Source organism: Martes martes, assembly GCF_963455335.1.
Source record: "Martes martes genome assembly, chromosome: X".
In the NCBI taxonomy this organism is placed as follows: Eukaryota; Metazoa; Chordata; class Mammalia; order Carnivora; family Mustelidae; genus Martes; species Martes martes.
This window is the reverse complement of record NC_137897.1, coordinates 60,734,003-60,754,026: the sequence shown is the minus strand read 5'-3', so window position 1 is coordinate 60,754,026 and position 20,024 is coordinate 60,734,003. Positions and strand designations below refer to the sequence as shown.

General features: G+C 37.4%; 1 protein-coding gene across 2 annotated transcripts in view; it reads left to right on the top strand.

Annotated features, from left to right (window-relative positions):
- Positions 1–5,338: 5,338 nt before the first annotated feature.
- MAGT1 (magnesium transporter 1) overlaps positions 5,339–20,024 on the top strand; it is a 77,393-nt gene continuing 62,707 nt past the window's right edge. Inside the window, exons 1-2 of one of the 2 annotated variants that reach the window (XM_080795823.1) lie at positions 5,339–5,455; positions 18,343–18,512. In XM_080795823.1, coding sequence (XP_080651949.1) covers positions 5,354–5,455; positions 18,343–18,512 — 272 coding nt within the window. In that variant the 5' untranslated portion in view covers positions 5,339–5,353. The remainder of the gene's footprint in view (positions 5,456–18,342; positions 18,513–20,024) is intronic. The other variant, XM_080795824.1, reaches the window with a different exon arrangement.

Here is a 20,024-nt window from a genome sequence, read left to right as displayed (position 1 = left end):
CCAGATCCCCATATTGAATTTAGTTGTCATGTAACTTTAGTCTCCTTCAGAATTGAGTAGTTCCACAAAATTTCTTAGTCTTTGGTGGCATTATTTTTTTTTCCTCACTATGGGTAACCTTTATTCTCTCAGTTTTATATACAAAAGAAGTGAGGTACAGAATCCTTAAATGACTAATAGAAGATTAAGATCAGTTCCTTGTAAGTGGAAGAACTGGTAATGGACCTCCTGACTCCACAGCTCTGTGCTCTGTAATATTTTTGAAGTGTATAGACCAGTTATTTTATAAAAGTTCCCACAAATTGTGTGTGCTTGATATTTTCTCATAGTTAAATTCAGTTTATGCACTTACGGCATCTTATGAGGAAGCATGCAATGTCCCATTATTGTCTCATCATTGCCAAATTTAATCCTTTGGTCCAAAGAGTGGCTTACAAGTTCCTAAAGTTACTGTTTTTTCCATTTGTAATAAAATAAGTAATGTGAAAAATACATAGAGACTATATGAATATCCTGTTTTTCATAAAAATTTCACCCACTAGTTTTTGTATCCATTGTTGATTTTTGCCTAAATCAATTAATTATTAGTTTGAAAGTTTGGTGATTTTCTAATTCTCTCATTATTCTATATTTAATAGTGGTTGTTCTACTGTAGGGAGGAATTTTATCCCCTCTCCAATTTATTTGTTCATTATCAATATGGACATGTGGATTTGGTGATTATAATCCATTACTTTCATGATTTATTTTAGTAATCAGTAGTCCCAGATGTGATCAGTAAGATTCCCTTCAAGCTGTCTCATGCGTATTTTTTGATATGACTTCATTTTTTTTGAGCACGTGTTTATTTTCTGACATAAGATGTTCAGGGTGCATCTTGTACTTTTCCCTGCCCCCACACTGGAACCAGCCATTCCTGGAAGAAGCCCTAATGTCTTTTAGAGATGGCATTTAGCAACATATATTCAGTCCCAGGTGTGCTCATTGATATTGGAGTGTCTTTGCTTCTAGTCCTTTCAGCAAATAGAGCTAGGAATGTATGTTATGAAAGATAAATTTATACTAACACCTCCAATTATAGTCCAAACTCCAAAAGTTCTTTTCTACTTTCCCTCATTTCGTATTTGTATCTCCTTTGAGAATCCTTGCTTTCAATAATATCAGTGTTTATGCATATTATATTATACAAAATAAATTTTCAGAATTGTTATACTCATATTACTATGAAAAACAAACCTACTTAGTAGAACTTCAGATTTGCTTGTACTTAATTTTCTTTAGACTAATGGGATATAATCAAAGTGGTGTGTTCATAAATTGTTCAGCTTAGTTTTTTTCTTTAGTGTGGTTGTTTTTCATTTGAAATAGTGTCAAGTTTCCTTTTTCCATTTATATTCAATTACAGTTTTACCACATTCTTACTGATGTGATTTAAATTTTTCTCCAATTTTATTTTTTAAATTTTTATCTATTTATTTTTTAAGTAAGCTCTACACCCAATGTGGGGCTCAAACTCACAACCCTGAGATCAAAAGTTGCATTCTCTACCAACTAAGCAAGACAGGTTTCCTAATTATTTTAAAAATTGTGGTAAAATATATGTAACAAAGTATTTACCATCAATAATTATGTGTACAGTCTAGTAGCATTAAGTACATCCACATTTTTGTACAATCATCACCACTATTCATCTTTAGAATTTTTTTTCATCTTGAAAAAGCAGATGATTAGGTTTTATATTTGGATTATTTTAGAAGTGTTTGCATTATTACAAAAGTCAAAACTATACAAACTTTTATACTTAGAGAAGTATCATTCCCTCCCATAACTCCACCTCCCATAGATAACCAATTTCATTAGTTTCTGGCTTAACTTTTTCCGTGTTTCCTTTTGCAAAAATGGACAAATATGTGTATATTTTCTTATTTCCTCTTCTATTTTACACAAATGTAGCATAACATGTATATTCTTTTGTACTTTGGTTTTTTTCACTTAACAATAGATCTTGGGCCATCTGGGTGGCTCAGTGGGTTAAGCCTCTGCCTTCGGCTCAGGTCATGATCCCAGGGTTCTGGGATCGAGCCCCACGTCGGGCTCTCTGCTCAGCGGAGAACCTGCTTCCTCCTCTCTCTCTCTTTCTCTCTCTGCCTGCTTCTCTGCCTACTTGTGATTTCTGTCTGTCAAATAAATAAATAAAATCTTTAAAAAAAAACAATAGATCTTGAAAACCCATATCATTTAAACAACACTTCCTCACTCCTTTTTTTATAGCTGTGAAATACTCCAAGGTGTTTACATATATTGGAGGAGGTAATAAAGAGGACTTGACTGCCAGTTGACCCAGGCAATCATATATTCCTAACCCAAACCCCATTCTGGGAATGTACACTCTGCCTGCTTTTCCCAAGTGGGAGCTATTCCAACCGCATAGCCTCGAGAAAGTAAGTTATTGTTGAGACCACCTGGACAGCACACATGACTGAACCCAGTTAAGGCCTCTATACAAACTTTTGAGATTCTGGTGGGCAGTTAGGAATTTGTACTCATTTTGCAGCTCCCCAAAACAAGCCTCCTGAGTTCCTTGCTTTTTAAAAACACAATCTAAGTGTCCATAGATAGATAAATGGGTAAAGTGTGGAATATTACTTAGCCATAAAAAGAATAAAATCTTGCCACTTGTGACAACAGGGATGGGCCTAGAGGGTATATACTCAGTAAAATAAGTCATATAGAGAAAGACAAATACCATATGATTTCACTTATATGTGGAATCTTTAAAAAGCCAAAATAAATTAACAAGCAAAAAACAGAAACAGACCCATAAATACAAGGTGGTGGTTGCCAGAGGGAGGGAGGATGGGTGAAATAGGTAAAGAGGATTAAGAGGTACAACCTTCCAGTTGTAAAATAAGTAAGTTGTAGAGATAAGCAGGACAGCATAGGGAATTCGGTCAGTAATATTTTAATAATGTGGTATGGTGACAGATGGTGACCACACTCATGGTGGTGAGCAGTGCATAATGTATAGAATTGTAAAATCACTATGTTGTACGCTTGAAACTAATGTAACATTGTATGTCAACTATACTTCAAGAAGAAAAATAAAAATTTTAGGGGCTCCTGGGTTGTTTAATCAGTTAAGCATCTTACTTTGGCTCAGGTCATGATCTCAGACTCTTGGGATTGAGCCCCAGGTCAGACTCTGCATTCAGTGGGGAGTCGGCTTCTTTCTCTCTTTCTGCCCCTACCCCGCTCATGCTCACACACTCACTCTCTCTCTTGAAATAAATAAATAAAATCTTTAAAAATAAAAAAAATAAAAATTTTTAAAAATCTATCTTTCAAAACCTAAGTGGTCTGCCTCAGTCTCTCCTTGGTCTCTCCTTGCTGTGTAGGTACAGGGGCCAGTGTGTAAAACAATAATGTACTATAGTATATTCCATCAGTCTCCTGCATTTGAAACTGTATTTGAACCTCCAAAGATACCCAAATATCCAAATTTGGGTATTTCTGAGAATATTTCAATCATAAATAGTGCTAAAATGAATAATTTTATGCACATATATTCTTATTGTTTGGAGTAGATTCCTAGAAGTGGGATTGTTGGATCAGAGGATAAATATGTATGTAGTTTTGCTAGATATCATCAGGTTACCCTCCATATATATGCCAGTTTGCATTTCCACAAGCATTGTATAAGGGTGCATGTTTCCCCACAGCCTTGACGAGGGCATGTATTGAATGTTTGCCAACATGATAGGTGAGATTTCCCTGTTCTTTAAAAATTTACTTTAATTTTTTTCATCCAATTTACATGCAGTAAAATTCATTCTTGTCTCTGTGAGTATTGACAAGTGCCTAGTATAACCACCCCAACAATAAAGGACATAACAGTTCCATCAACACAAAACTTTTCTTGTGTGGCTCCTTTGTAACCAACCTCTTTCCCCACATCCAGCCCCAGATAGCCACTGATCTATTCTCTGTCCCTTTGAGTTTGTCTTTTCCAGAATGTCGTATAAATAGAATCAAACAGCATGTCTCCATATACTTCTATTTTGTATTATTATTATGAGTACCTGTAAATGTCTTAAAACGTTTTTCACATCTCCAGATCACATATCTTCACTTCAGAACCAGCTATTTTCCCTTCCATACACATATCCTTGTCTCTCCAACATAATGAAATTCTTATTCTCTGTGCTTTTGTGCGTGTGTTTCCCAGCAAGACCTAAAAGAATAGCCATATCGTGTTTCACACTGTGGAAATAAAACCAAGTTATAGACACAGTTGTCTATACTCTTCTTGAGTATATTATTTTTCTCTAATTAAATCATCCCAGTTTTACAATCCATTAAAATAAAACCGGATCAAACGAATAGAACTTCATAGGAAAGTTCAACGTAGGATTTTAATTTTTTTACATAGGGGAATTGATGTTTAATGAAAATGAACATGACAGAAAAACTAAAAAGACAGAAATGCAACCTTAGAAACCTGCAGAAATACAACCTTAGCTTCGTGTTCATCTCCCAAACAAAATAAGTCAGTATTTGCTGTCTATAACCTGAAATTTAAGTCCTTGTCTTAAAGTAATAAATTAATAAGTTTAACTTTAAAAATGTCATGAAAAGACAACTTTAAAAAATCACTTGATGTCCGCTCTGTGCACCGCATATGGCACAGTTCCTGGGACACAAGATATGCAACAAGCTCTTGCTCATTTACTTTAAAAAATCTTCAGTGATATTAAGTGTATTTCTGCTTTCCTGCTTTTACTTTTTTCATCTTGATTTGAAAAACTTTAGAGGCAGAATGAGGGAATAAGATAGCTAACAATCACGTGGCTAGGTCCGAATTTTCTAGACTATTACACAAACAAGGCGGATTTCAAGGACCTCTAAATGAACGGGAAACAGATTCTGTTTTAACAGCCCGAAGCCATTTTAGACTAAGGAAAGAAACCCCGCCCCCGCCCCCGCCCCCGCCCCCGCCAAAAACCCGCAACACCTCACAACTGCGCATGCGCCTGGGTAGACGCTTTAAATGCCTCATCTTTCCGTAAATGAAAGGGGCAGTTAATTATCTTTAGAGGACCAATGAAAAACCACCAGATTATCCTTTTTCTATTGGCTAACGGAGACCAATTAGAAGTGAACCGTGTTTTAGCGAGCGCCTAGGCGTAGAGCGTCGTGACGTACTGTGAAGGGTCGTCCAGCAGGGCTGAGCTGGACCAATGAGGCGGGACAGGGGGCTGGTTTGCCTGTTCTCACGCCCTGCACTGAGACCGAGCCCGAGAAAACTTTCGTTTCTCCGAGGGAGAGAGAGAGAGAGAGAGACAGAGGAGCGAACATGGCAGCGCGTTGGTGGCTGTGGTGTGTCTCCGCGAACATGGCGGTGGCGCTGCTGCTCAGTTACGGGGTTCCCTCAGCCTCTGCCCAAAGAAAGAAGGAGGTGAGGACACTCTTTGCAGCAACAGGGGCTTTTCCCAAATAATGGGGCTTGAGAGGGTTTGTACTCCTTCCCATCCCGTTTCTCCATTCGTTCTGTCTTTTGGTGACTCCAGTTTCACTTTAAGAGTTTTGAGGTTCGCAAGAGAAGAAAACTGTAACTTCTTGTCTTCTATGGATGTAGAGCCTGAGAGGGGTGGGGTAGATGACAACCTGGCTTCTATAGGCCTGTGCGTGTACAACGCGGAGAGTTTTCAAACTACTTTGAGTATGGGCCCCATCAGGTGGTAGGGGAAGTTTGACTCTAGTTCCGGGGGTAGAATTTCTTGAATCTGTTTGCTGTCAGTAGGTGTAACTCCCTTATAGATGTATAAGAGCTATGTTTGTATCATTTTCGCTTCAAGAATGTGAAAATTAAACTGAAAAGCTAAACTATGCCAGGTTTATGATATTGTCCAAATAAGTGATTCAAAGCAATTTACTGGGATGAAAGCTCTTAAACCATTCTCAATCATTTACCAATATCAAACATGCCAAGCACTGTTGTAGAAGCTTGGTATGCATAAGTGAACAATACTAAGATTCTCTCTTTGTGGAATTTACTGATTGTGGCAAGTAGAGGAGATAGAGTATTCTTTCCTTACCATTAAGCAATCAAAGCGAAGAAATTTTAACATTGTGTTTTGAAACATTTATGACTTAGGGCCATATGCTCTTAGAGCTTTTAGGATTACTCACAATTATTTGTATTATTTATGCTCCCTGATTTTATGGATGAAGAAAACCGAGTCCTAAGCTTACACAGTTACTTGTTGCAGAACAAGAATTAAAACCCTAGGTCAGTCTTAACGCTAGTTCCTGTACATTTTGTGCTGCTTCTAGTACACAACACTTGTACACACACTTTTAAAATATCATTTAGATATTTCAGGAACTTATCAAGTTGAGCTGAATTTAAAGTAACCTATCTTTTCTGTTTCTAAATATTTGAACTGTTTGATAAGAAAAAAATAAGCCAGTAAATTAAAATGAGTTACTTATTAGGTTGGCAGAAAGTAAAATAAAAACATACAGTTTTCAAAGGTATAACAAACAGGCTTTTTTTTTCAGAGGATTCCAAGATGTTTTTACATGTATAACAAGATATGGAGCAATACTTTAAATTTTAGATGGATTTTATGCAAAAACACAAAACCACCCATATATAAGTATATATGTATGTATAGAGCAATTTTTATAAAGATACACAGTAGTCTTAAGAGTGGCTTTCTCTGGGTAGTTGGGATTGTTCATTAGGGGAACACTTCTACTTTTTACTTCATGTACTGGTATTATCTGAATTTTACAGTAACCACTCTTTATAAATAAGAAAAGTGAAGATTTTTTAAAAACCTACTGTTTTGTCCAGTTTAATTTTATTTATTCATTCAATCTTTCACTGAAGTAGAAGCAGAAGGGCCTAGCAGGAGATAGATTTTTTTAAATTTTTTTTAAAGATTTTATTTATTTATTTGTCAGAGAGAGAGAGAGAGAGAGAGAGAGCACAGGCAGACAGAGTGGCAGAGGGAGAAGCAGGCTCCCTGCTGAGCAAGGGGCCCGATGTGGGACTCGATCCCAGGACGCTGGGATCATGACCTGAGCCGAAGGCAGCCGCTTATCCAACTGAGCCACCCAGGCGTCCCAGATAGATTATTTTAAAAAGGAATCAGCAATAAATTACATGCTTTAAAATGGTTAACATGGTGGATTTTATGTTATGTAAATTTTATCTCAATAAAATAGTTTAAAAAGGAATCAGATTCCAACTCCTTTCCCATGGTGCCCACTTTTCAGACCCTTATTGCTCTTACAAATCTATTGCAATACTGCCTAACTAGTTGTTCTTGAACCCATCCTTCATAGTATTGCCAGAGATGCTAACATTAAAATCTGAAAACCTTTTCACCTATTTTGCAAGTATGAAAGAGCTTCTGTAGCCTGACCCTTGTCTGTTTCTTCCAGGTTTATCTCAGTCCAAGCTCCCCTATACAAGTCATACTGAATTACCTGCCTTCCTTCATCTTTCTGTATTCTCTTGCAAGTATCTGTATTTTGCTGGAGTATTTTCATTATCTCTCACCCCACCCTCTCATTCACCTAAGATTCCTGCTCTTTTTTTTTTAAAGATTTTATTTATTTATTTGACAGACAGAGATCACAAGTAGGCAGAGAGGCAGGCAGAGAGAGAGGAGGAAGCAGGTTCTCCACTGAGCAGAGAGCCCGATGCGGGGCTCGATCCCAGGACCCTGGGATCATGACCTGAGCTGAAGGCAGAGGCTTTAACCCACTGAGCCACCCAGGTGCCCCTCTTTTTTTTTTAAAGATTTAATTAATTAGTTAATTCATTTACTTATTTATTTGAGAGAGAGAGCGTGCATGTGCACACATGAACATGCTTGTACCAGCACGAGGAGGGGGAGAGGCAGAGGAAGAGAGAAGGGAGAATCAGACTCTCCATTGAGCAGGGAGCTGGACAAGGGTCTCAGTCCCGGGACCCTGAGATCATGACCTCAGATGAAGGCAGATGCTTAACTGACTGAGCCACCCTGGCGCCCCTGAGGATTCCTACTCTATAAGTCTTAGCTCAAACATTACCTTCTTCCTCAACCAAGGTTTTCCTGGTTCCCCCCAGGTGAACTGAGATGAATTCAGCACATCATATTATCATTGTTCATTTATCAGTCTTCCCCCACTGGACTGTGAGCATCATGAATATACTTTTTAAAAAATACAAGTACCTTTAAATTAATTTTTGTTTTTTTTTTCTGGCACCTAGCAGTGTCAAAAAGGGCCTTGATAAACATGTTATTAATTAAATAAATGTGTGTATATAGGGTTGGGAATCTGTTCTTTCACTTGCGGTTTGTTTAGGTTTCACAACCTAAAATTGGATTTTCTTATCGGTAAACAAAGAATTGATAGGATGGTAAACATGGATTAGTTTTTATCCCTTTCCCCTGTAACTGAGGATATTTTAGGCTGTTTGAAAAAGATTGCTGTGGGGGACCTAGTTTGCTCAGCCAGTTAAGCGTCCCAACTCTTGGTTTAGGCTCAGGTCATATGTCAAGGTCCTGGGATCAAACACTGCTTCTGCTTCCGGCTTCCTGCTCAGTAGGGAGTCTGCTTTAGGATCCTCTCTCTCCCTCTGCCTCTCTCTCCCTTCTCCCACCCTGCTTGCACATATATTTTTTTCTCTCTCTCTCTAAAAAATAACCCCATTGGTTGATTGTCTGCCTTTGGCTCAGGTCATAATCCAGGACAAACACCGTGTCGGGCTCCCTGCTCAGTGGGAGAGTCTGCTTCTCCCCTCCACTCTTCTCCTTATGCCGCTCCTGCTTTCTCTTTCTCTCTATCTCTCTCTTTCATGCTTTCCCTCAAATAAGTAAAATCTTAAAAAAAATTTAAAAAAATCTTTACAAAAGTATACTACTTAGAGACAATTTTAACATATAGGTGTTCTTTTGTAGAGTACTTCATTTGGTCAATTTTTTAAAACATTTTTTTAAAAAAATCCCAGGTCTTTCCACCATAATAGACGTGGCTTTAAATAGTAGGTTGATACCTGGGCTTATAATCTTAAGTGTTCCTTTTAAAAAGATACTTCTCGGGATGCTTGGGTGGCTTAGTTGGTTAAGTGTCTTCCTTCAGCTCACGTGATCTCGGGGTCCTGGGATCGAATCCCACATCAGGCTCCCTGCTCAGCAGGGCACCTACTTCTCCCTCTGCTTCTCCTGCTGGCTTGTGCTGTCTCTGACAAACAAAAAATTAAAAAGAAACTTTTCCTAAATTAATACAGTTAAAAATCACTCAAGTTCCTCCTGGTTGTCTATTGTTAAATGTAATGCTATCCTACTTACCAGATTATTTATACCTATAGTAGTGTTTTCACAGGAACATTGACTTATTCTCTAATATTTATTCAGTGCCTTTTACATGCCAGGCACAATGGTTTATATGCATTATCTATAATCCTCACAATAACCCTGCAGAGTAAGTATTAACCCATTTAGAAAGATGAGGGAAGAGAGATTAACAAGAGAGATTATTGGGGACTTGCCCAAAGAAGACAGCTCTAGAGACTGAGCTGAGATTCCACCCCTGGTCTGACTCCAAACCCATTGCTCTCTGCTAGGTCACAAAGACTTCTTTTGCAATGACTTGTTTTTTTCTTTTTTTTTTATGATGAATTATATCCCTCTGTGGTAGAAGGGGAGTTGTTTGTCCTTGCATCTGTTGTCATTTTAGGAAGGCAGCACGATAACAATGAAAAAGCATGACCTTTCATAAAATGATCCATTTATCTTGATCTACTTCTGGGAATCTGTAATAGAGAAACAAAATGAAATATAAAAAACAGTGAATGCACATAACATACTGAAACCTGATTATAATAATGCTAGGAAGATAGATTTCCGCCCATTTATCAGTTTTTTAAAAAAACTGTAAAACTTTATTTTTTTTTATTTTTTTAAAGATTTTATTTATTTATTTATTTGACAGAGATCACAAGTAGGCAGAGAGGCAGGCAGAGAGAGAGAGAGGGAAGCAGGCTCCCTGCCGAGCAGAGAGCCGGATGCGGGACTCCATCCCAGGACCCCGAGATCAGGACCTGAGCCGAAGGCAATGGCTCAACCCACTGAGCCACCCAGGAGCCCAAAAAACTGTAAAATTTTAAAGAATGTATATGTTAATGCGACCCTAATGATCCTTAACCAGTTGCTGAGTCTCATTTTCCTTATCAGTAGAATGCAAAAATGCCTGTTTGCATATTGTGAAAATTAAATGAGGGCTGTAAAGTGAAAATTAAATGTGGGCTGTAACGGATATATAATGCCATCCCTTGCATGTAGAAGACATTAGATGAATATTAGAAAATAAAACTGTGTTCCTCTGCAGTAGTAAAATATTTTTTGGCTGATCTTTTTGTGATGTTTTTATGGATATTCAGAAAATAGAATAATTTTGACAAGACAGCAATTTTGACTGCATATTTTGACAAGGCAGGCTGTTGGAAAAACTTCTACGTTTTCTGACATTGCTTTGAAATCTGAGAAATGAAATTGTCACATGTTTAAAATCTCTGGTTCTCTTTTTTTGAGGTTTTATTTATTTATTTGACAGAGAGAGACACAGTGGGAGAGGGAGAAGCAGGCCTCCCGCTAAGCAGGGAGCCCGATGTGGGGCTCCATCCCAGGACCCTGGATCATGATCTGAGCCAAAGGCAGATACTTTAAGACTGAGCACCCAGGCGCCCCTAAAATCTCTGTGATTCTTTAGAAAATACCTTATTACTAAGAATCAAAGGCCCAGTAGAAGTTGCAAAACAAATTGAGGTACCCCCTAAAACTAAAACATCAAGGAGAGGAAACAGAATATAGTTTAGCCCTGTCCAGAAAGTAGGTGCACTGAGAATGGAACAGATGACATTTAAGGAATAAAAATTCTCTCTTCTTTGCTCGCTGTCTCCTTCATTTCTTATCTGCCAGATAATGTTTCCACATTTGCTCAGTGTCACTCTAAATTTAAGGATGGAGTTGGAAATGTATTGCTTAACCAGGAATCTTATTTTACAAATGTCTGAAAACTAGTGAATGATTAAGAAAGTTAAAAATACCAAGAATTTTTATAAATAAACCCTGATGGTGTGGAACACAGATACAATCAAATAAGTTTGGGGGTGGGGGAAGGGAGGTGCATTTTAGAGTAATTCAGACTGATGCTGTTTAGCTTTATTACTTGTGAAATTCAGAAGAAATCTTAATGGCAGGATCAGATTTGAGTTTAAGTGATTATGGATATGCTATTTTTCATGAGAGATATTCAGGGACAGTAGGAGAATTATAGTTGTTAAGACTTAATCTAGTTTACTAGAGCTAATTTAGATAATATTGTGCAGGAAGGTAGAGTGAAATCAAACTATTGTGTCATTGCCTTTTCTTGGCCCTCTTAATCCTTTATAGGCCTAAAATGTTCATCATACTTGATTATTGCTAATAGAATTAGAGATATTAATTGGCTTCCTGTTGGGATTATTTTGTGGTCATACTAATTAAAATGTTTCAAGAGAACAGAGAGTACAAGCTTACTTAACTTTGCTGGCAAGTATTTTAATTGTGAATAATATTGCTGTTTTGTTTTGTTTTGTTATGTTTTGTTTTGTTTGAGTCGAAAATAAATAATGTAGTCCAGGAAGGAAGGAAATTGATTATGAAAGTCCTTCCTTATATATTTAATGTTTTTTCATAGCAAGCCTATTTTTTGTTTTGAATAAATATATCTAATGCAAATTAAAAATTGGATGGATATATTTTCTTAAATGTTTAGTAAAGCTGTTAGTAGAAAAAGTATTTGCATTGAGTTGTTTCCAAATCAATTGCTGTTTTTAGTTGCTGAATAATTCGTTTGATAAACCTCTTACTCTTCTGTACTATAGTCTTTGTTGTTCTTAACTTTAAAGTATTAAATAATAGAAGGTCATAAAGGGTATGGGCAACATTTTAATCCTTTTCTTTTGAAGGTTATGTCATTGGAAGATAAAGGGATATCTGGGGAGTGCATAGTGTGACTTAGTGAAGATGCTGTAGAAAGACAAAATTTTTATTTCTGAGCCATAGCTTTCAGTACTCAAACAATGGGTTTATGTCATTGGAAGATAAAGGGATATCTGGGGAGTGCATAGTGTGACTTAGTGAAAATGCTGTAGAAAAACAAAATTTTTATTTCTGAGCCATAGCTTTCAGTACTCAAACAATGGGTTCATGACAAAGGATGAAAGGTACCCTAAGGAAGATGGTTCTTCAGTACTAGAGGTTTACTCCAATCAAGAAAGCTTTCAACTCAAATGTGAAGAAATGAGAAATTCCTTTATAAAACCATATACTAGGGGCACCTGGGTGGCTCAGTGGGTTAAGCCTCTGCCTTCGGCTCAGGTCATGATCTCTGGGTCCTGGGATCAAGCCCCGTATTGGGCTCACTGTTCAGCGGGGAGCCTGCTTCCCCCTCTCTCTCTTCCTGCCTCTCTGCCTACTTGTGATCTCTGTCTGTCAAATAAATAAATAAAATCTTTTTAAAAAGTACATAGAGAAGACAGAGGACTAGTGAAAGAAGTGGCTAGGTAGGACTTGTACTCTAAAAACTATAAAACACTGATGAGTGAAATTGGAGATGACACAAACAGATGGAAAGATATTCCATGCTCATGCATTAAAAGAACAAATGTTGTTAAAATGTCCACACTACCCAAAGAAATCTATAGATCTAATGTAATCCCCATCAGAATAACAACAGCATTTAACACAGAACTAGAAGAAACAATCCTAAAATTTGTATGGAGCCACGAAAGACCCCAAATGGAAAACGCAATTTTTTAAAAAGATTTTATTTATTTATTTAACACAGAGAGAGATCACAGGTAGGCAGAGAAGCAGGCAGAGAGAGAAGGGGAAGCAGGCTTCTCGCTAAGCAGAAAGCCCGATATGGGGCTCGATCCCAGGACCCCGAGATCATGACCTGAGCCGAAGGCAGAGGCTTAACCCACTGAGCCACCCAGGTGCCCCAGGAAAACGCAATCTTGAAAAAGAAAAATAAAGTTAGTGGTATCACAATTCCGGACTTCGAGTTGTATTACAAAGCTATAATAATCAAAACAGTATGGCACTGGCACAGAAATAGACACATTGATCAATGGAACAGTATAGGAACCCCAGAAACAAACCCATAATTATATGGTCAGTTAATCTTCGACAAAGGATGCAAGAATGTGCAATGGGAAAAAGACAGTCTCTTCAACAAATGGTGTTGGAGAAACTGTACCATGTTCTTACATTGTATACAAAAATAAACTAAAAATAGAGTAAGGACCTAAATGTAAGACCAGCAAAGTGTTAAATCCTGGAAGAGCACAGGCAGTAAAATCTCTGAAATTAGCTTTTTTTCCTTAGATATGTCTAGAAAATGTGTCTGACATTGGGCAACATTTTTCTAGATATATCTGAGGCAAGGGAAAAAAAAGCAAAAATTAACTATTTGGGATTCATTAAGATAAAAAGCTTCTACACAGTGAAGGAAACAATCAGCAAACTAAAGGCAGCCTATGGAGTGGGAGAAGATATTTGCAAATGACATATCCAGTAAAGGGTTAGTATCCAGAATTTATAAAGAATTTCTGTAATTCAACACCAGAAAAACAAAAAAAATCCAATTAAAAATGGGCAGAAGACATGAATATACATCCCTCCACGGAAAGATGCTCAGTATCACTGTTCATCAGGGAAATGCACAGTGAAACTACAATGTGATGTCATCTCACACCTGTCAGAATGGCTAAAATGAAAAACACGAACAAGTGTTGGTGAGGATGTGGGAAAAAAAGGAACCCTTGTGCACTGTTGATGGAAATGCAAACTGGTGCAGCCACTGTGGCAGTATGGTGGTTCCTCAAAAAATTGAAAACAGAATTACCATATGATCCAGTAATCACACTACTGGGTATTTACACAAAGAATACAAAAGCACTAATTCAAAAGGATATGTGCACCCCTGTGTTTATCACAGCATTATTTACAATAGCCAAATTATGGAAGCATCCCAAGTGTCCATTGATAGATGAGTGGATAAAGAAGATGTATATGTACATATTGTACATATTATTTTGGTTGAATATTATTCATTTGGTTGAATATTATTCAACCAAAAAAAGAACGAAATCTTGCCATTTGCAACAATGTGGATGGAACTAGAAAGTATAATGCTATGTGAAGTCAGTCAGAGAAAGGCAAATACCATATAATTTCATTCATATGTGGAATTTAATAAGCAAAACAAAGGAAAAAAGACAAACCAAAAACCAGACTCTTCTTTTAATAATTTTTTATTTTTTTAATTTCTTTTCAGTGTACCAGAATTCATCGTTTATGCACCACACCCAGTGCTCCATGCAATACATGGCCTCCATAATACCCACCACCAGGCTCACCCAACTTCCCACCCCCCTACCCCTTCAAAAACCCTCAGATTGTTTTTCAGAGTTCACAGTCTCTCATGGTTCATCTCCCCCTCCAATTTCCCCCAACTCCCTTCTCCTCTCCATCTCCCCATGTCCTCCGTATTATTTCTTGTGCTCCACAAATAAGTGAAACCATATGATAATTGACTCTCTCTGCTTTACTTATTTCACTCAGCATAATCTCTTCCAGTCCTGTCCATGTTGCTACAAAAGTTGGGTATTCATCCTTTCTGATGGAGGCATAATACTCCGTAGTGTATATGGACCACATCTTCCTTATCCATTCATCCATTGAAGGGCATCTTGGTTCTTTCCACAGTTAGCGACCGTGGCCATTGCTGCTATGAACATTGGGGTACAGATGGCCCTTCTTTTCACTACATCTGTATCTTTGGGGTAAATACCCAGTAGTGCAATTTGCAGGGTCATTGGGAAGCTCTATTTTTAATTTCTTAAGGAATCTCCACACTGTTTTCCAAAGTGGCTGTACCAACTTGCATTCCCACCAGCAGTGTAAGAGGGTTCCCCTTTCTCTACATCCTCTCCAACACACGTTGTTTACTGTCTTGTTAATTTTGGCCATTCTAACTGGTGTAAGGTGGTATCCCAATGTGGTTTTGATTTGAATCTCCCTGATGGCTAGTGGTAATGAACATTTTTTCATGTGTCTGTTAGCCATTTCCATGTCTTCATTGGAGAAGTGTCTATTCATGTCTTCTGCCCATTTTTTGACATGATTATCTGTTTTATGTGTGTTGAGTTTGAGAAGTTCTTTATAGATCCTGGATATCAGCGTTTTGTCTGTACTGTCATTTGCAAATACCTTCTCCCATTCCGTGGGTTGCCTCTTTAAAAAACAGACTCTTAACTATAGAGAACAAACAGGTGGTTACCAAAGAGGAGGTAGATGGAGGATGGGTGAAACACTTATTCTGATGAGCACTGAGTAATATACAGAATTGTTTAATCACTATATTGTATACCTAAAACTAATATAACACTGTATATTAACTCTACTGGAATTTTTAAAAAGTATCTCAATTATTAAGATGTTATATTTGAGTTATCTAAAATATATCACATTCTTCAGTCATTCCAGGAAGATCAGGTATTTTTTTATTATTAGGAATGATGTATTTTTTTCCTGTTGTTCATCATTTGAATAGCTTAATGTTTATTTAAATTCCCTATGTTATCCATAGGTATTTATATAACATGTAGTTCCTGCCCATAAGAATGAGAACGTGTAACAGTAGTTCTGAAACTTCAGTGTCTATAGTCACTTGGGTTACCTGTTAAAATTTCATACTCTTGGAACCTACAGTGGACTTACTGAGTCAGATTTACTAGAGGATGAAATCTGGAAGTCTTAACATCTAACAAGCTCCTTTATACCAACCACACTTGAAGAAACTTGGGTCTAGAAAGTTTATTACCCATTATGCTGAGGGCTTGCTCTGGGAAGTTTTTGTTTACTTTATCGCCACATTTATCTTTTGTATTGTGTTTTGATCAGTAATGAATTAAAAATTGACTATACAATAAGATGATAAAAACTTTAATCATACTGTGAAAATTCTTTTCAGTTTCCAGCAATGGTTCTCAATGAGGGAGGAGGGGAATTTTGCTCCTTGGGGTTGGTTATCTGGCAATGTCTGGAAACATTTTTGGTTGTTGTAGTTGAAGGTCGGGGTACTACTGGCATCTGGTGGGTGAAGATCAGGGATGCTGTTCAACATCCTACAATGTGCAGGACAACTCTAGACAACAAAGAATTATCTGGGTCAAGATGTAAAACCGTTGTTTAGAGTGATCTGTTTCCTCCATATCATTGTTCCACAAATCTTGTTAATTATTTGTTGTACTAATCTTTTGAGAGTGTATATATTTCTCTCTGGGCTTAGAGTCTGTGTTTGGTTTTCCATTTGTGACATACTCATTTTATGGCTCTTACCAGAATTATTTCGAATGTGCTACAAAACTAATTTTTGGCATTCTTTCTCTGTTGTTCATAGGTATACTCAGGAATTTTTTTTTCAGTATTGGCTGAATTCAGCCATGCTTTAAAGGCAAATCATGCATTTTTAGAATCCATGTTATATTCCCTTCCTGGGAAAAGCAAGTTCAATATTTTTTAAGATTCTATTTACTTATTTATTAGAGCAAGCGCATGCATGTGAACAGGACAAAGGAAGAGGGAGAGAATCTCAAGCCGACTCCCCGCTAAGCATGGAGCCCAAAATGGGGCTTGATCCCAATGACTCTGAGATCAAGACCTGAGTTGAAATCAAGAGTCAGATACCTAACTGACTGAGCCACCCAGGCACCCCGAGTATTGATGGTTTTTAAAAGTATAACTACTAATCCTTTGTCAGATACATGGTTTGGAAATATTTCCTCCCACTCTGTAGCTTGTCTTTTCCTCCTCTTAACATGGTCTTTCCTAGAGGAAAAAAAAATTATTTTGGTGGGGTTATCTTTTTTTTTCTTTTTTATGACTCATGCTTTTTGGCTTCAGGTCTAAGAACTCTTTCCCTACCCCAAGGTTCTGAATGTTCTCTCCTAATTTTTTTCTGAATCAAATTTTTTTAAATAAGCTGTATGCCCAGTGTGGGGCTTGAACTCACAATCCTGATATCAAAAGTCACATGCTCCACTGACTGAGCCAACCAGGTTCCCCTTTTTCCTTTTTTCCTAAAATTTTCATAGTTTTCATTTTTATGTTTAAGTATGTGATCCAGTTTGACTTAATTTTTGTATAAAGTATGAAGTTTAGTTTGAGATTCCTATTTTTGACTATGGATGTCCAATTGCTCCAGTACTATTTGTTGAAAAGACTAGCCTTGCTTTACTGAGTTTTTGCACCTTTGTGAAAAATCAGTTGTCTATACTCAATGTAGGTCTGTTTCTGTGCCATCGATCTATGAGTCTATTCTTTCATCTGTACCACTCTGCCTTGCTTACTAGAGCTGTATAGTAAACCTTAAAATCAGAGTGATCCTCCCATTCTTTTTAAAAAAGATTTTATTTATTTATTTATTTACTTCTCAGAGAGAGAGAGAGAGGGAGAGGGAGAGCACAAGCAGGGGGAGCAGAAAGGCAGAGGAAGAAGCAGGCTCCTGCTGAGCAAGGAGCCCCATGTGGGAATTCATCCCAGGACCCTGGGATCATGACCCAAGCCAAAGGCAGGTGTTTAACTGACTGGGCCACCCAGGTGTCCCCTCCCATTATTATTCTTTGTTTTCAAGGTTGTTTTAACTACTCCAGCTTCTTTATAGGTGTGTTTTGTTTTTATTTTGTTTTGGCTTTGAGAAGCAAAATCTTGTACAAAACTAACTGGTTTAACTCAACATTCTTTGGAATCTTTGGCAAATGAAAGGTTTTATGATTTTATATTTTATTTATTAGTATAAATAAGTAATTCACATCAACAGTGTGGTATCCGATTAAATCTCATCATGAAATAATAGAATTTTAAGAATAATTATTATCAGGCCCAATTATCAGATTTTATTTTTAGGTTTCTCACATTTTGTGTGTACCTCTGCTTGTTAGTCTTGGTTTTAGGTAAGTTGCCTAGTTAAAAGGAACTTCAAGGGGCGCCTGGGTGGCTCAGTGGGTTAAACCTCTGCCTGCAGCTCAGGTCATGGTCTCAGTGTCCTGAGATTGAGCCCCACGTCGGGCTCTCTGCTCAGCAGGGAGCCTGCTTCCCCCTCTCTCTCTGCCTACTTGTGATCTCTCTTTCTGTCAAATAAATAAATAAAATCTTCTTTTTTTTTAAAAAAAGGAACTTCAAATGCCATGCTGAGAACATTAACACCATGTTCCTCCCTTTTTTTCTTTTTTAGATGGTGTTATCAGAAAAGGTTAGTCAACTGATGGAATGGACCAATAAAAGACCTGTAATAAGAATGAATGGAGACAAGTTCCGTCGCCTTGTTAAAGCCCCACCAAGAAACTACTCTGTTATTGTCATGTTCACTGCTCTCCAACTTCACAGACAGTGTGTTGTGTGCAAGTATGAACTTTCAACTACACTTTAAAATTAAATAACATAAGATTTTAACCGTTTCTCAATCCCAGAATAACCAAATTAGTTCAATGGGTACATAAACAATTATTGTGTGTGTCTTACTTAGGATGTCTGTAGTAGCACATACTGCCCCTTTTTGTAGTCATTTCTTGGTTGCCCACATTAATGGGCACAAAGTGGGAACAAAGAGCAAGGATAAAGTATTGTGATAGCCATGATAGGAATAACTTAAAAATTGAATAATCGTCATATAAATTGGTATCAACTTATATAAATGTATGCCAGTTGGATTGATGTAGTATTTTATTATTTGTCAGTGCTTTCAGTTCCGTACTCTTATTTTATACAACAACCCCAGAAGGTAAGTAAAACAAATATTCTCTCATTTATGAAGAGATAGGTTCCAGAATCTTTTACCTGGTCTACCCAAAGCTAGAGATACTAACTAATGCAATAATGGTAGCTACATCCAAATTTGGAATTATAAGAGAATGTTTTTAGAAAATAAAGATGTATGATTTAGAGATATTTCCTTTTTTTCTAGTTTATTCTGAGTGATTAAAAACCTTGGAAATGGAGACTGATCTCACTTAAACTTTCATCAAACAATGGTTTATTGATTTTATTTTACTGTTTCTAAATGATCTTGAGAAAAAAGATTGATATTTCTTTTAACAAAAAGACTATATTTTTTTAAAGATTTTATTCATTTGTCAGAGAGTGCGAGAGTGAGCACAGCAGGGGAAGCAGCAGGTAGAGGGAGAAGCAGGCTCCCCACTGAGCAAGAAGCCTGCTATGGAACTCGATCCCAGGACTCTAGGATCATAACCTAAGCTGAAGGCAGACGCTTAACCAACTGATCCACCCAGGCATCCCAGGATATATTTCTTTAAACAAAATTAAAAATAGTGGGTACTAAAACATAGGTTAGCTTTTGCTTTTTGTGTTTTTTTTTTACCTTTTTATTTTATTTTTATTTATTTATTTTTTTAAAAAGATTTTATTTATTTATTTGACAGACAGAGATCACAAGTAGGCAGAGAGAGAGGAGGAAGCAGGCTCCCCACCGAGCAGAGAGCCCGATGCGGGGCTCGATCCCAGGACCCTGGGATCATGACCCGAGCCGAAGGCAGAGGCCTCAACCCGCTGAGCCACCCAGGCGCCCCTTAACTTATATTTTTAGATCAATATGTGTGATCTGGGAATTCATGTTAAATAAAATGACAAAGCTACCCTGTGAAGAACTTATTTAATAAACTCTTGAAGGCTTTCCAAATTCTGACAGCCTTTGGCTCCATGTGAAGGATTAGGCAATTTTTTTTAGAATATGCATTATGCTACCCCAAGACTTGCCAACTTTTTTTTTTAATTTATTTCACACACAGAGAGATCACAAGTAGGCAGAGAGGCAGGCAGACAGAGGAGGAAGCAGGGTCCCTGCTGAGCAGAGAGCCTGATGCGGGGCTCGATCCCAGGACCCTGAGATCATGACCTGAG